The sequence below is a fragment of the Pygocentrus nattereri genome, chromosome 28 (assembly GCF_015220715.1).
Source record: "Pygocentrus nattereri isolate fPygNat1 chromosome 28, fPygNat1.pri, whole genome shotgun sequence".
Classification (NCBI taxonomy): domain Eukaryota; kingdom Metazoa; phylum Chordata; class Actinopteri; order Characiformes; family Serrasalmidae; genus Pygocentrus; species Pygocentrus nattereri.
This window is the reverse complement of record NC_051238.1, coordinates 4,243,325-4,261,281: the sequence shown is the minus strand read 5'-3', so window position 1 is coordinate 4,261,281 and position 17,957 is coordinate 4,243,325. Positions and strand designations below refer to the sequence as shown.

The following is a 17,957-nucleotide window of genomic DNA, read 5'->3' as shown; positions in this document are numbered from 1 at the left end:
GTCTGTGTGTGTGTGTGTGTGTGAGTGTGTGTGTGTGTGTCTGTGTGAGTGTGTGTGTCTGTGTGTGTGTGTGTGTGTGTCTGTGTGTGTGTGTGTGTGTGTGTGTGTGTGTGTGTGTGTGTGTGTGTGTGTGTGTGTGTGTTATGATGATGTTTTCAGTGCTGGTCATTTAAGCTGTCCTGTCTATCTCATTACACTTATGTCTGCTTTAGTAAATCGCGAGCGCGCCTCATATCCACAGGAGCTCGCGCAAACAGGCTGGGGGGAGGTGGGACGGGGCCCAGGACAGCGCGCGCATTCCCTGCCGAGCTTAGGGCAGTCACAAGACCCGAGCGTCCAGGAGCACGAGCCTCCACAGCAGAGGGCGAGAGGCTCGAGCGCTTCGCGCGCGCGTTATTTGGTTACAAGTTGGTGCGGGCGGCATGGCGCGCGAGACTTCTCCACGGGCTCCCACGCTGCGGACGGGACGCCAGCGACGCTCCTCCTGCAGAAGCTGAGAGCCGCACGAGCTTCACGGTCCCCTGAACTCCCTCGCCCTCCTCTCCTTCCTCTCGCGCTCCTTCCTCTTCCTCTCCTTCTGTGATGGTCGCGAAGCGAAAGGAGGGGCGAACGTCAGCGAGCCGGAGCGCGCGCTGAGGGAAGATGTCCGCGCTGCCTGCCACCCACCCGAAATCGATTGTGTTACAGTCGAGGAGTCTCGCGCTTGACGTATAAAACGGGACGCATGTTCTCAAGGAAGACACGAGGCAGCCGCGTCTGTTCCTCTCACCCGCTCCTCCAGCGCTCCGGCTCGCTCCTCTGACCTCCTCGCGCCCAGAAGGCAGAACCTCAGAACCCCACCGGCGCGCGACACCGTGAGTTCCCCCTCTTTCTTACAGCGCAGAACCAGGCAGCCCGGCTGACCCTGCTGAGAGCTTTCCCCCATCGCCACAGGAGAACCACGTCTGGTTCCCTAAAGAACCTTTCAGCGGACTTTTCTTCCAACAAGCCTTTTTGTAAACGTGTGAAGAACCTTCGTGAAGTTTATGGAGCCCCCACATGACGTAGGGTTCTCCGGTCTAGAGAAGTGGATGGTTCTTTAGAGAACCATTTTTTGCAAATAAGAAGGACTAATATTCGAGCTGTTTTAAAGTTTAAAGAACCTCCACACGAGGTTAAAGCCACAGGTGCCAAAAGGGTTCTTCTGTGTAGAGACGAGAACAGTTCTTTTGGGAACAGTGTTGCAAACAAGAAGGACTATTACTAGAACCTTTTTAAAGTTTATGGAACAGCCACGTGACATGAAGGATGAAGGGTTCTTCGGTCTACAGAAGTGAATGGTTCTTGAGAGAACCACTTTTGCAAATGAGAAGGACTATGAAGGGAAGCTTTTTAAAGTTTAAAGAACCTCCACATAGTGTTAAAGACACAGGTGCCGAGTGGGTTCTTCTGTATAGAGAGGAGATTCTTTAAGGTTAAAAATGAACTTGCCAAAAAGGTTCTTTTCTAAAGAACTTGTCCGCAGACTTTTTTGGAGAACTGTTTTCGTCACAATGCTGCCTTTGGGTCCCTAAAGAACCTTTCAGTGAATCTTTCTTTAGAGAACCCTTTCTGTAAATGAAATGTGCGAGAGTAAAGAACCTCCACGTAATGTTAAAAATAAAGGTGCCTAAAAGGTTCTTTTCACAATGCCATTGAAGAACCACTTCCCTAAAGAACCTTTCACAGATTGGTTCTTCTGAGAACTGAACTGTGTCAGTGTGAAGAGCCTATTTAAAGTTTAAAGAACCTCCACATAGTGCAAAGATTCTAGAAGGAAAGGGGTAGAGAACTTTTGCATTATATGAAGGTTCTTTTCCCTTACAAACCTTTTTAAAAATATGGTTCTTGAAGGTTCTTGTATAGCACTTGACACTTTGTTGCACTTTGTAGCAAACAAAGAACCCACAGGCAGCTACAATGAACAATCAAGCATTTATTGGATGTTATGAGAGGAAAGTGATGATAAAACGTTTAGCTGATGTTATGAAATGTTGACATTAGGACTGAAGGTTCCACTGAAACCTGTTCTTAACGTCATCAGTTGACAGTGATATTGAAACGTTTCATGTAAACTGGAAGTGATGATTAGTTGATTTGTGGTTAAGACTGTGACAGTAATAACAGCCAGTGGTGGATGAAGAACACAAACCATGTACTTGAGTAAAAGTACTAAAGTATTTCCTTCAAATGTACTTAAGTATAAAGTAAAAGTACTAAAAGAGTAATTCTGGCTCTGATGTCCTGTTATCATTTTTATAACCAGACTGGCTTCATGAACTCATTTCAGGTGAAAGTCCTCCAGCGTCTCTCTTGGTAAACCAGTCTTTTAATAGAACGTCATTAATTAGTGACGCTGACGTCTATTAAAATGATCAGAAGCACAAAACACTGAAGGTAAACAGGTTCCATCAGGGAGAACCGAGTGGCTCTAAAATCACTTTTTACACACAAGCAAAGTTTCAGTTTCAGATTTATTTACAACTTAGTTCCAAGTTTAAGTTGAATAAAAACTGGCTTTAAACTCAGGATCACAGATGAGCTCCTTTACTATGTTGATCTGTAGGCGTCTGTTCATAAACATAAACCAGCCCAAACTCATTTACTATAAAATGAAATGGTGTTTGTAGAAATTCAGAAAAAAGCCGCGTCAGTCTCGACTGCATATGTGGACATATTTCTATATTGAGCTCTATTTACACAAAGTTAGGTTAGTTCATCATTTATGTTGAACAGACTCTCCCAAAGTTTTACGCTGCTGCGCTGACGTTGAACCGCGTGCTGCACTGGGTCGGTATGACCAACAGGTCAAAACCAGCTCTAAACAAAGTGACCGCTGGGCCCTGATTGGTGCTCTGGCTTTGCGCTTCTTTCGTTTTGACATGTTACGTTTTTATACACACAGAAACCAAAAGGAACGACAGATTTCTCAGAATGTAGGAGGAAAAAGTCGGATATTAGACTCTGAAATGTAGTGGAGTGAAAGGAAAAAGTCGCCCAGAACGGAGAAACTTCAGTACAGATACACCAAAAATACTAAAGTACAGAAACTAATTACATTTACTCAGTTACTCAGTTACTCTCCACCACAAATGCCACATAATCATATTTATGTACGTGACGACTTTAAGTCAGAGCGTTTCCTGTGTCTGTAGGAGCAGTGCTGGGCTCCTTGATGGCAGATTATGAATGTTTTTTATTTATAAAACGTGTCTTGACTGGATGCTTGTTTGTGTGTTTGTCCGTTTGTCAGGCTGAAAGGAAGCCATGCAGGCTGAGAAGAGATGGCACATACTGTTGAGTATAATGGTTCTGCTCATCACCTCCAGCCAGTGCATGGACAGCAACGAAGGGAAGCAAAAGGAGAGGCGGACGCTGCTGGACCTACTGGTGCAGGCGCTCGGGGACGAGCAGCGGGACAAGCCGGTGTCCCGCCGCGTCTCGCTCTACTCCACGGCCCAACACGTGAAGCTCTCCTCGCGTGAAAAGGCCACACGTTTGCCCAAGCTGGACAACAGCAGGCCAATAGGTAAGCTGCTTTGAGATCAGCTGATGATGCAGAGGTAATCCTCGGTTGTGCCTCCGCCCAGGAACCCTCCATATTTCTGAATGCGGCTGCAGTTCCAGAGGAGCCTTGATGGCACTGTCTAAATTGGACTGACAATTACAGATAATCCACGTTATTTCTGGCCTTTTTAACCACTTGAAAGGCTGTATGGAGCGTAACACAACCCGAATCGACCCACTGTGATGTTCTGCATGAGAACTCGGCGCTGATTCGTGCAGAACTGGTCACTTTGTGTCTTTGAATTAAAGAGAATTCCTCAGATTTTTCATCATTTCTGCAGAATTCAGCGAGAGAGATGTAAACAGAGTCATTCTGATTGGTGAAAGGGTGTTTGTAGAAATTCAGAAAAAAGCCGCGTCAGTCTCGACTGCATATGTGGACATATTTCTATATTGTGCTCTATTTACACAAAGTTAGGTTAGTTCATCATTTATGTTGAACAGACTCTCCCAAAGTTTTACGCTGCTGCGCTGACGTTGAACCGCGTGCTGCACTGGGTCGGTATGACCAACAGGTCAAAACCAGCTCTAAACAAAGTGACCGCTGGGCCCTGATTGGTGCTCTGGCTTTGCGCTTCTTTCGTTTTGACATGTTACGTTTTTATACACACAGAAACCAAAAGGAACGACAGATTTCTCAGAATGTAGGAGGAAAAAGTCGGATATTAAACTCTGAAATGTAGTGGAGTGAAAGGAAAAAGACGCCCAGAACGGAGAAACTTCAGTACAGATACACCAAAAATACTAAAGTACAGAAACTAATTACATTTACTCAGTAACCATTTATGTATTCAAATGATTAAAAATACTAAGTACATGAAACATAAAACAGTGTCTCAGATATCAGGCTGGCGGATTCATCTCTGTAAATTATTCATAGTTTTACAATTTCATGTAATAATTTTTTCTGATGGAGATTTAAGTGCCATTAGCTCTTCAAACGTATGGCTCCTGTAAACAATTCTGACCTTGTAAGTTTCTCTAAAACGTAGCATTTCACATTAAACCACTCTGAATGAGTTTGTTTACACCTGAAAAAATTGAGTTCTGCAGAAATTTTGAAAAATCTGTGTAATTCCCCTTGGAGAAACAATGAACACCAGATGACAGTGATTTGCACAATCAGGCTTTACTTTTGGCAGCTCACTTCCTGTACTGCAGAAAAATGGGATAGACAGTGTTGCAAAGTCGGATTAAGTATATTTCAAGACTGAATACCTAGAATTGACTAATTGATACCTAGAGAGCCTTCGTTTACAGTTTAAAAGTGTAATCAGGGTGTCTGATATTGGACCTTTAAAGGAATAATAAGGGTCAATAACAAGGATATTGGCCTTTCAAAGGTGTAATCAGGGTGTCTAAAATTAGCCCTTTAAAAGTGTAATCAATCAGGGTGTCTGATATTGGCTGTCTAGATGTGTAATCAGGGTGTCTGACATTGGCTGTCTAAACGTGTAATCAGAGTGTCTGATATTGGCTGTCTAAATGTGTAATCAGGGTGTCTGATATTGGCTGTCTAGACGTGTAATCAGGGTGTCTGACATTGGCAGTCTAGACGTGTAATCAGGGTGTCTGATATTGGCTGTTTAAAGCTGTCATCAGGGTGTCTGATATTGGCTGTCTAGACGTGTAATCAGGGTGTCTGACATTGGCTGTCTAGACGTGTAATCAGGGTGTCTGACATTGGCTGTCTAGAAGTGTAATCAGGGTGTCTGATATTGGCTGTTTAAAGATGTAATCAGGGTGTCTGATATTGGCTGTCTAAACGTGTAATCAGAGTGTCTGATTTGGCTGTTTAAAGGTGTAATCAGAGTGTCTGATATTGGCTGTCTAGACGTGTAATCAGAGTGTCTGATTTGGCTGTTTAAAGGTGTAATCAGAGTGTCTGATATTGGCTGTCTAGACGTGTAATCAGGGTGTCTGATATTGGCTGTCTAGACGTGTAATCAGGGTGTCTGATATTGGCTGTTTAAAGGTGTAATCAGGGTGTCTGATATTGGCTGTTTAAAGGTGTAATCAGGGTGTCTGATAATGGCCATTTAAAGGTGCAATCAGGGTGTCTGATATTGGCTGTTTAAAGCTGTAATCAGGGTGTCTGATATTGGCTGTTTAAAGGTATAACCAGGGTGTCTGATATTGGCCATTTAAAGGTGTAATCAGGGTGTCTGATATTGGCTGTTTAAAGCTGTAATCAGAGTGTCTGATATTGGCCATTTAAAGGTGTAATCAGGGTGTCTGATATTGGCTGTTTAAAGATGTAATCAGGGTGTCTGATATTGGCCATTTAAAGGTGTAATCAGGGTGTCTGATATTGGCTGTTTAAAGCTGTAATCAGGGTGTCTGATATTGGCCATTTAAAGGTGTAATCAGGGTTTCTGATATTGGCTGTTTAAAGGTGTAATCAGGGTGTCTGATATTGGCCATTTAAAGGTGTAATCAGGGTGTCTGATATTGGCTATTTAAAGATGTAATCAGGGTGTCTGGTATTGGCTGTTTAAAGGTGTAATCAGGGTGTCTGATATTGGCTGTTTAAAGGTGTAATCAGGGTGTCTGATATTGGCTGTTTAAAGATGTAATCAGGGTGTCTGATATTGGCTGTCTAGACAGGCAATCAGAGTGTCTGGTACTGGCTGTTTAAAGGTGTAATAAGAGTGTCTGATATTGGCTGTTTAAAGCTGTAATCAGGGTGTCTGATATTGGCTGTTTAAAGGTGTAATCAGAGTGTCTGATATTGGCTGTTTAAAGCTGTAATCAGGGTGTCTGATATTGGCTGTCTAGACATGTAATCAGAGTATCTGATATTGACTGTTTAAAGGTGTAAGCAGAGTGTCTGATTTTGGCTGTTTAAAGCTGTAATCAGGGTGTCTGACATTGGCTGTCTAGAAGTGTAATCAGGGTGTCTGATATTGGCTGTTTAAAGATGTAATCAGGGTGTCTGATATTGGCTGTCTAGACGTGTAATCAGAGTGTCTGATTTGGCTGTTTAAAGGTGTAATCAGAGTGTCTGATATTGGCTGTCTAGACGTGTAATCAGGGTGTCTGATATTGGCTGTCTAGACGTGTAATCAGGGTGTCTGATATTGGCTGTTTAAAGGTGTAATCAGGGTGTCTGATATTGGCTGTTTAAAGGTGTAATCAGGGTGTCTGATAATGGCCATTTAAAGGTGCAATCAGGGTGTCTGATATTGGCTGTTTAAAGCTGTAATCAGGGTGTCTGATATTGGCTGTTTAAAGGTATAACCAGGGTGTCTGATATTGGCCATTTAAAGGTGTAATCAGGGTGTCTGATATTGGCTGTTTAAAGCTGTAATCAGAGTGTCTGATATTGGCCATTTAAAGGTGTAATCAGGGTGTCTGATATTGGCTGTTTAAAGATGTAATCAGGGTGTCTGATATTGGCCATTTAAAGGTGTAATCAGGGTGTCTGATATTGGCTGTTTAAAGCTGTAATCAGGGTGTCTGATATTGGCCATTTAAAGGTGTAATCAGGGTTTCTGATATTGGCTGTTTAAAGGTGTAATCAGGGTGTCTGATATTGGCCATTTAAAGGTGTAATCAGGGTGTCTGATATTGGCTGTTTAAAGATGTAATCAGGGTGTCTGGTATTGGCTGTTTAAAGGTGTAATCAGGGTGTCTGATATTGGCTGTTTAAAGGTGTAATCAGGGTGTCTGATATTGGCTGTTTAAAGATGTAATCAGGGTGTCTGATATTGGCTGTCTAGACAGGCAATCAGAGTGTCTGGTACTGGCTGTTTAAAGGTGTAATAAGAGTGTCTGATATTGGCTGTTTAAAGCTGTAATCAGGGTGTCTGATATTGGCTGTTTAAAGGTGTAATCAGAGTGTCTGATATTGGCTGTTTAAAGCTGTAATCAGGGTGTCTGATATTGGCTGTCTAGACATGTAATCAGAGTATCTGATATTGACTGTTTAAAGGTGTAAGCAGAGTGTCTGATTTTGGCTGTTTAAAGCTGTAATCAGGGTGTCTGATATTGGCTGTCTAGACGTGTAATCAGGGTGTCTGACATTGGCTGTTTAAAGGTGTAATCAGGGTGTCTGACATTGGCTGTCTAGACGTGTAATCAGGGTGTCTGATATTGGCTGTTAAAAGCTGTAATCAGGGTGTTTGATATTGGCTGTCTAGACGTGTAATCAGGGTGTCTGATATTGGCTGTCTAGACGTGTAATCAGGGTGTCTGATATTGGCTGTTTAAAGGTGTAATCAGGTGTCTGATAATGGCCATTTAAAGGTGCAATCAGGGTGTCTGATATTGGCTGTTTAAAGCTGTAATCAGAGTGTCTGATATTGGCTGTCTAGACGTGTCATCAGGGTGTCTGATATTGGCTGTCTAGACGTGTAATCAGGGTGTCTGATATTGGCTGTTTAAAGGTGTAATCAGAGTGTCTGATATTGGCTGTCTAGACGTGTAATCAGGGTGTCTGATATTGGCTGTCTAGACGTGTAATCAGGGTGTCTGATATTGGCTGTTTAAAGGTGTAATCAGGTGTCTGAAAATGGCCATTTAAAGGTGCAATCAGGGTGTCTGATATTGGCTGTTTAAAGCTGTAATCAGGGTGTCTGATATTTGGCTGTTTAAAGGTATAATCAGGGTGTCTGATATTGGCCATTTAAAGGTGTAATCAGGGTGTCTGATATTGGCTGTTTAAAGCTGTAATCAGAGTGTCTGATATTGGCCATTTAAAGGTGTAATCAGGGTGTCTGATATTGGCTGTTTAAAGGTGTAATCAGGGTGTCTGATATTGGCCATTTAAAGGTGTAATCAGGGTGTCTGATATTGGCTGTTTAAAGCTGTAATCAGGGTGTTTGATATTGGCCATTTCAAGGTGTAATCAGGTTGTCTGATATTGGCTGTTTAAAGGTGTAATCAGGGTGTCTGATATTGGCCATTTAAAGGTGTAATCAGGGTGTCTGATATTGGCTGTTTAAAGATGTAATCAGGGTGTCTGGTATTGGCTGTTTAAAGGTGTAATCAGTGTGTCTGATATTGGCTGTTTAAAGGTGTAATCAGGGTGTCTGATATTGGCTGTTTAAAGATGTAATCAGGGTGTCTGATATTGGCTGTCTAGACAGGCAATCAGAGTGTCGGGTACTGGCTGTTTAAAGGTGTAATCAGAGTGTCTGATATTGGCTGTTTAAAGCTGTAATCAGGGTGTCTGATATTGGCTATTTAAAGGTGTAATCAGAGTGTCTGATATTGGCTGTTTAAAGCTGTAATCAGGGTGTCTGATATTGGCTGTCTAGACGTGTAATCAGAGTGTCTGATATTCGCTGTTTAAAGGTGTAAGCAGGGTGTCTGATTTTGGCTGTTTAAAGCTGTAATCAGGGTGTCTGATATTGGCTTTCTAAACGTGTAATCAGGGTGTCTAATACTCGCTGTCAAAATGTGAAATCAGGGTGTCTGATATTGGCTGTCTAAACGTCTAATCAGGGTGTCTGATATTGGCTGTCTAAACGTGTAATCAGAGTGTCTGATATTGGCTGTCTAAACGTGTAATCAGGGTGTCTGATATTGGCTGTCTAAATGTGTAATCAGAGTGTCTGATATTGGCTGTATAAACGTGTAATCAGGGTGTCTGATATTGGCTGTCTAGACGTGTAATCAGGGTGTCTGATATTGGCTGTCTAGACATGTAATCAGGGTGTCTGATATTGGCTCTCTAAACATGTAATCAGGGTATCTGATATTGGCTGTCTAAACATGTAATCAGGGTGTCTGATATTGGCTGTCTAAACGTGTAATCAGGGTGTCTGATATTGGCTGTCTAAACGTGTAATCAGAATGTCTGATATTGACTGTCTAAACGTGTAATCAAGGTGTCTGATATTGGCTGTCTAAACGTGTAATCAGAGTGTCTGATATTGGCTGTCTAGGTGTGTAATCAGGGTGTCTGATATTGGCTGTCTAAATGTGTAATCAGAGTGTCAGATATTGGCTATCTAGACGTGTAATCAGAGTGTCTGATATTGGCTGTCTAAACATGCAATCAGGATGTCTGATATTGGCTGTCTAAACATGTAATCAGGGTGTCTGATATTGGCTGTCTAAACGTGTAATCAGGGTGTCTAATATTGGTTGTCTAAACGTGTAATCAGAGTGTCTGATATTGGCTGTCTAGATGTGTAATCAGGGTGTCTGATATAGGCTGTCTAAACGTGTAATCAGGGTGTCTGATATTGGCTCTATAAACATGTAATCAGGGTGTCTGATATTGGCTGTCTAGACGTGTAATCAGAGTGTCTGATATTGGCTGTCTAAATGTGCAATCAGGATGTCTGATATTGGCTGTCTAAACATGTAATCATGGTGTCTGATATTGGCTGTCTAAACGTGTAATCAGGCTGTCTGATATTGGCTGTCTAAACGTGTAATCAGAGTGTCTGATATTGGCTGTCTAGACATGTAATCAGGGTGTCTGATATTGGCTCTATAAACATGTAATCAAGTTGTCTGATATTGGCTGTCTAAACGTGTAATCAGAGTGTCTGATATTGGCTGTCTAGATGTGTAATCAGGGTGTCTGATATAGGCTGTCTAAATGTGTAATCAGGGTGTCTGATATTGGCTGTCTAGACATGTAATCAGGGTGTCTGATATTGGCTGTCTAAACATGTAATCAGGGTGTCTGATATTGGCTGTTTAAAGCTGTAATCAGAGTGTCTGATATTGGCCATTTAAAGGTGTAATCAGGGCGTCTGATATTGGCTGTTTAAAGGTGTAATCAGGGTGTCTGATATTGGCCATTTAAAGGTGTAATCAGGGTGTCTGATATTGGCCATTTAAAGGTGTAATCAGGGTGTCTGATATTGGCCGTTTAAAGATGTAATCAGGGTGTCTGGTATTGGCTGTTTAAAGGTGTAATCAGGGTGTCTGATATTGGCTGTTTAAAGGTGTAAAAAGGGTGTCTGATATTGGCTGTTTAAAGATGTCATCAGGGTGTCTGATATAGGCTGTCTAAACGTGTAATCAGGGTGTCTGATATTGGCTGTCTAAACATGTAATCAGGGTGTCTGATATTGGCTGTTTAAAGCTGTAATCAGAGTGTCTGATATTGGCCATTTAAAGTTGTAATCAGGGCGTCTGATATTGGCTGTTTAAAGGTGTAATCAGGGTGTCTGATATTGGCCATTTAAAGGTGTAATCAGGTTGTCTGATATTGGCCATTTAAAGGTGTAATCAGGGTGTCTGATATTGGCTGTTTAAAGATGTAATCAGGGTGTCTGATATTGGCTGTTTAAAGATGTAATCAGGGTGTCTGGTATTGGCTGTTTAAAGGTGTAATCAGAGTGTCGGGTACTGGCTGTTTAAAGGTGTAATCAGAGTGTCTGATATTGGCTGTTTAAAGCTGTAATCAGGGTGTCTGATATTGGCTGTCTAAACGTGTAATCAGAGTGTCTGATATTGGCTGTATAAACGTGTAATCAGGGTGTCTGATATTGGCTGTCTAGACGTGTAATCAGGGTGTCTGATATTGGCCGTCTAGACATGTAATCAGGGTGTCTGATATTGGCTCTCTAAACATGTAATCAGGGTATCTGATATTGGCTGTCTAAACATATAATCAGGGTGTCTGATATTGGCTGTCTAAACGTGTAATCAGGGTGTCTGACATTGGCTGTCTAAACGTGTAATCAGAATGTCTGATATTGGCTGTCTAAACGTGTAATCAAGGTGTCTGATATTGGCTGTCTAAACGTGTAATCAGAGTGTCTGATATTGGCTGTCTAGGTGTGTAATCAGGGTGTCTGATATTGGCTGTCTAAATGTGTAATCAGAGTGTCAGATATTGGCTGTCTAGACGTGTAATCAGAGTGTCTGATATTGGCTGTCTAAACGTGCAATCAGGATGTCTGATATTGGCTGTCTAAACGTGTAATCAGGGTGTCTGATATTGGCTGTCTAAACGTGTAATCAGGGTGTCTAATATTGGCTGTCTAGACGTGTAATCAGAGTGTCTGATATTGGCTGTCTAAACGTGCAATCAGGATGTCTGATATTGGCTGTCTAAACGTGTAATCAGGGTGTCTGATATTGGCTGTCTAAACGTGTAATCAGGGTGTCTAATACTGGTTGTCTAAACGTGTAATCAGAGTGTCTGATATTGGCTGTATAAATGTGTAATCAGGGTGTCTGATATTTGCTGTCTAAACGTGTAATCAGAGTGTCTGATATTGGCTGTATAAATGTGTAATCAGGGTGTCTGATATTGGCTGTCTAAACTTGTAATCAGGGTGTCTGATATTGGTTGTCTAAACGTGTAATCAGAGTGTCTGATATTGGCTGTCTAGATGTTTAATCAGGGTGTCTGATATTGGCTGTCTAAACGTGTAATCAGGGTGTCTGATATTGGTTGTCTAAACGTGTAATCAGGGTGTCTGATATTGGCTGTCTAAACGTGTAATCAGAGTGTCTGATATTGTCTGTCTAGATGTGTAATCAGGGTGTCTGATATTGGTTGTCTAAACGTGTAATCAGGGTGTCTGATATAGGCTGTCTAAACGTGTAATCAGAGTGTCTGATATTGTCTGTCTAGATGTGTAATCAGGGTGTCTGATATTGGCTGTCTAAACGTGTAATCAGGGTGTCTGATATTGGCTGTCTAGACGTGTAATCAGAGTGTCTGATATTGGCTGTATAAATGTGTAATCAGGGTGTCTGATATTTGCTGTCTAAACGTGTAATCAGAGTTTGTGATATTGGCTGTCTAAATGTGTAATCAGAGTGTCTGATATTGGCTGTCTAAACGTGTAATCAGGGTGTCTGATATTGGCTGTCTAAACTTGTAATCAGGGTGTCTGATATTGGTTGTCTAAACGTGTAATCAGAGTGTCTGATATTGGCTGTCTAGATGTTTAATCAGGGTGTCTGATATTGGCTGTCTAAACGTGTAATCAGGGTGTCTGATATTGGTTGTCTAAACGTGTAATCAGGGTGTCTGATATTGGCTGTCTAGATGTGTAATCCGGGTGTCTGATATTGGCTGTCTAGACGTGTAATCAGAGTGTCTGATATTGGCTATCTAAACGTGTAATCAGAGTGTCTGATATTGGCTGTATAAATGTGTAATCAGAGTGTCTGATATTGGCTATCTAAACGTGTAATCAGAGTGTCTGATATTGGCTGTCTAGACGTGTAATCAGAGTGTCTGATATTGGCTGTCTAAACGTGTAATCAGAGTGTGTGATATTGGCTGTGTAAATGTGTAATCAGAGTGTCTGATATTGGCTGTCTAAATGTGTAATCAGGGTGTATGATACTGGCTGTCTAAACATGTAATCAGAGTGACTGATATTGGCTGTCTAATTGTGCAATGAGTGTGTCTGATATTGCTTGTCTAAACATGTAATCAGGGTGTCTGATATTGGCTGTGTGCACGTGTAATCAGGGTGTCTGATTTTGGCTGTTTAAAGGTGTAATCAGAGTGTCTGATATTGGCTTTCTAAATGTGTAATCAGGGTGTCTGATATTGGCTGTCTAAACGTGTAATCAGAGTGTCTGATATTGGATGTCTAAATGTGTAATGAGGGTGTCTATATTGACCATCTAAACTTGTAATCAGGGTGTCTGATATTGGCTGTTTAAAGGTGTAATCAGGGTGTCTGATATTGGCTGTCTAAACGTGTAATCAGGCTGTCTGATATTGGCTGTCTAAACGTGTAATCAGGCTGTCTGATATTGGCTGTCTAAATGTGTAATCAGGGTGTCTGATATTGGCTGTCTAAATGTGTAATCAGGGTGTCTGATATTGGCTGTCTAGACGTGTAATCAGGGTGTCTGATATTGGCTGTCTAAACGTGTAATCAGGGTGTCTGATATTGGCTGTCTAAATGTGTAATCAGGGTGTCTGATATTGGCTGTCTAAACGTGTAATCAGAATGTCTGATATTGGCTGTCTAGACGTGTAATCAGGGTGTCTGATATTGGCTGTCTAAACGTGTAATCAGGCTGTCTGATATTGGCTGTCTAAACGTGTAATCAGGCTGTCTGATATTGGCTGTCTAGATGTGTAATCAGGGTGTCTGATATTTGCTGTCTAGACGTGTAATCGGCCTGTCTGATATTGGCTGTCTAAACGTGTAATCAGGGTGTCTGATATTGGCTGTCTAGACATGTAATCAGGGTGTCTTATATTGGCGCTCTAAACATGTAATTAGGGTGTCTGATATTTGCTGTCTAAACGTGTAATCAGAGTGTGTGATATTGGCTGTCTAGATGTGTAATTATGGTGTCTGATATTGGCTGTCTAAACGTGTAATCAGGGTGTCTGATATTGGCTGTCTAGACATGTAATCAGGGTGTCTGATATTGGCTGTCTAAACGTGTAATCAGGGTGTCTGATATTGGCTGTCTAGACGTGTAATCAGAGTGTCTGATATTGGCTATCTAAACGTGTAATCAGAGTGTCTGATATTGGCTGTATAAATGTGTACTCAGGGTGTCTGATATTGGCTGTCTAAACGTGTAATCAGAGTGTCTGATATTGGCTGTCTAAACGTGTAATCAGGGTGTCTGATATTGGCTGTCTAAACGTGTAATCAGGGTGTCTGATATTGGTTGTCTAAACGTGTAATCAGAGTGTCTGATATTGGCTGTCTAGATGTTTAATCAGGGTGTCTGATATTGGCTGTCTAAACGTGTAATCAGGGTGTCTGATATTGGTTGTCTAAACGTGTAATCAGGGTGTCTGATATTGGCTGTCTAGATGTGTAATCAGGGTGTCTGATATTGGCTGTCTAGACGTGTAATCAGAGTGTGTGATATTGGCTGTCTAAATGTGTAATCAGGGTGTCTGATATTGGCTGTCTAAATGTGTAATCAGGGTGTCTGATATTGGTTGTCTAAACGTGTAATCAGGGTGTCTGATATTGGCTGTCTAGATGTGTAATCAGGGTGTCTGATATTGGCTGTCTAGACGTGTAATCAGAGTGTCTGATATTGGCTATCTAAACGTGTAATCAGAGTGTCTGATATTGGCTGTATAAATGTGTAATCAGGGTGTCTGATATTGGCTATCTAAACGTGTAATCAGAGTGTGTGATATTGGCTGTCTAAATGTGTAATCAGAGTGTCTGATATTGGCTGTCTAAATGTGTAATCAGGGTGTATGATACTGGCTGTCTAAACATGTAATCAGGGTGACTGATATTGGCTGTCTAATTGTGCAATGAGGGTGTCTGATATTACCTGTCTAAACATGTAATCAGGGTGTCTGATATTGGCTGTGTGCACGTGTAATCAGGGTGTCTGATATTGGCTGTTTAAAGGTGTAATCAGAGTGTCTGATATTGGCTTTCTAAATGTGTAATCAGGGTGTCTGATATTGGCTGTCTAAACGTGTAATCAGAGTGTCTGATATTGGATGTCTAAATGAGTAATGAGGCTGTCTATATTGGCCATCTAAACTTGTAATCAGGGTGTCTGATATTGGCTGTTTAAAGGTGTAATCAGGGTGTCTGATATTGGCTGTCTAAACGTGTAATCAGGCTGTCTGATATTGGCTGTCTAAACGTGTAATCAGGGTGTCTGATATTGGCTGTTTAAAGGTGTAATCAGGGTGTCTGATATTGGCTGTCTAAACGTGTAATCAGGCTGTCTGATATTGGCTGTCTAGATGTGTAATCAGGGTGTCTGATATTTGCTGTCTAGACGTGTAATCGGGGTGTCTGATATTGGCTGTCTAAGCGTGTAATCAGGGTGTCTGATATTGGCTGTCTAAACATGTAATCAGAGTGTCTGATATTGGCTGTCTAAACGTGTAATCAGGGTGTCTGATATTGGCTGTCTAAATGTGTAATCAGGGTGTCTGATATTTGCTGTCTAGACGTGTAATCGGGGTGTCTGATATTGGCCTACTAGACGTGTAATCAGAGTGTCTGATATTGGCTGTCTAAACGTGTAATCAGAGTGTCTGATATTGGCTGTCTAAACGTGTAATCAGGGTGTCTGATATTGGCTGTCTAAATGTGTAATCAGGGTGTCTGATATTGGCTGTCTAAACTTAAAATCAGAGTGTCTGATATTGGCTGTCTAAATGTGTAATCAGGGTGTCTGATATTTGCTGTCTAAACGTGTAATCAGGGTATCTGATATTGGCTGTCTAAACGTGTAATCAGTGTGTCTGATATTGGCTGTCTAAACGTGTAATCAGAGTGTCTGATATTGGCTGTCTAAATGTGTAATCAGGGTGTCTGATATTGGCTGTCTAAACGTGTAATCAGGGTATCTGATATTGGCTGTCTAAACGTGTAATCAGAGTGTCTGATATTGGCTGTCTAAATGTGTAATCAGGGTGTCTGATATTGGCTGTCTAAATGTGTAATCAGTGTGTCTGATATTGGCTGTCTAAATGTGTAATCAGGGTGTCTGATATTGGTTGTCTAAACGTGTAATCAGGGTATCTGATATTGTCTGTTTAAACGTGTAATCAGAGTGTCTGATATTGGCTGTCTAAATGTGTAATCAGGGTGTCTGATATTGGCTGTCTTGACGTGTAATCGGGGTGTCTGATATTGGCTGTCTAGACGTGTAATCAGAGTGTCTGATATTGGCTGTCTAAACGTGTAATCAGGGTGTCTGATATTGGCTGTCTAAACGTGTAATCAGGGTATCTGATATTGGCTGTCTAAACGTGTAATCAGGGTGTCTGATATTGGCTGTCTAAACATGTAATTAGGGTGTCTGATACTGGTCCTTTAAATGAATTATCAGGGTGTTTGGCCAATATTTGTTTTTCCATGATATGTGCCCTTTAAAAATTAAGGTACCAAAAAAGGTGCTTTGTGTGTTGCCATTGAGGAACCTCTTTTGGCTCCTTACAGAACCTTTCAATACATGACTTTTATTAACAAGATGGGTGAGTGCGAAGAACATTTTTAAGGTTCAAAGAACGTCCATTTTGCATGATGTAAATATGAGAAGAACATTTTAACTGGTATAGAACCATTACATTAAACTGTCAGCAAAAACGGTTCTCTACACTCTATATAGAACCATGAACATAAAGGCATAATTACAGGACTCTTTGCATCATGAACAGGTTCTTCAGACTGATGGAGAATATGCTGTAGATGGTGCTATATAGAAGCCTTCTCAAAAATGTTCTGCATAGAATCATCTATTGCACATTCATGCACATTTTCCATCAACCCGAAGAACCCTTTCAAAATGCAGAGAACCCCGTAATTATGCAAGGAGTTCTTTGAGTATCCGTGACTCTATATAGAACCATTTTCTTCACTGAAGAACCCTTGAAGAACCATCTTTTTTAAGAGAGTGTACAGTACCAAAGGAAAAATTTCTTCTGGGGCATCACCCAAAGAACCCTTGGTGGCACCTTTTTTAAAGAGAGCATAACAATTGTTTTTAAATAAAAAATCATTTTGAACCTTTCAAAGGGTTCACACTCACATGCTTTTCCTTTGGGATCCCTGAGCAACCCAAAGGAACCCAAATTCAGTGGAATCACTGAACGAATCATTTGTGGCAACTTTCTGTTTAATACTATACGTAATGAAACATGTCAAAACAAAAGAAGCGCAAAGCCAGAGCACCAATCAGGGCCCAGCGGTCACTTTGTTTAGAGCTGGTTTTGACCTGTTGTCATACCGACCCAGTGCAGCACGCGGAGGAGAGTCTGTTCAACATAAATGATGAACTAACCTAACTTTGTGTAAATAGAGCTCAATATAGAAATATGTCCACATATGCAGTCGAGACTGACGCGGCTTTTTTCTGAATTTCTACAAACACCATTTCATCCATCCATCTATTCTCTAAGCCGCTTCTCCGTCAGGGTCACGGGGGTGCTGGAGCCTATCCCAGTAGTCTTCGGGTGGAAGGCAGGATATACCCTGGACAGTCCATTTCAGGGGAGACAGACAGACACAAACTGTCTGTCAGAGACAAAGTCACTCACACACTCACACCTAGAGGCAATTCAGCACGTCCAATTGGCCTGACTGCATGTCTTTAGACTGTGGGAGGAAACCAGAGAACCCGGAGGAAACCCACGCAGACACGGGGAGAACATGCAAACTCCACACAGAGAGAACTCAGGCCCTCCTCGCTGTGAGGCGACAGCGCCACCGTGCCACCCACACCATTTCATTTTATAGTGAATTAGTTTGGGTTGGTTTATGTTTATGAACAGACGCCTACAGATCAACATAGTAAAGGAGCTAATCTGTGATCCTGAGTTTAAAGCCAGTTTTTATTCAACTTAAACTTGGAACTAAGTTGTAAATAAATCTGAAACTGAAACTTTACTTGTGTGTAAAAAGTGATTTCAGAGCCACTCAGTTCTCCCTGATGGAAACTGTTCACCTTCAGTGTTTTGTGCTTCTGATCATTTTAAT

General features: G+C 41.6%; 1 protein-coding gene across 2 annotated transcripts in view; it reads left to right on the top strand.

Moving 5' to 3' along the window:
- The first annotated feature begins 314 nt into the window (after positions 1 to 314).
- alkal1 (ALK and LTK ligand 1) overlaps positions 315 to 17,957 on the top strand; it is a 70,194-nt gene continuing 52,551 nt past the window's right edge. For both annotated transcript variants that reach the window (XM_017722365.2, XM_017722364.2), the window contains exons 1-2: positions 315 to 854; positions 3,272 to 3,547. In XM_017722365.2, coding sequence (XP_017577854.1) covers positions 3,286 to 3,547 — 262 coding nt within the window. In that variant the 5' untranslated portion in view covers positions 315 to 854; positions 3,272 to 3,285. The remainder of the gene's footprint in view (positions 855 to 3,271; positions 3,548 to 17,957) is intronic.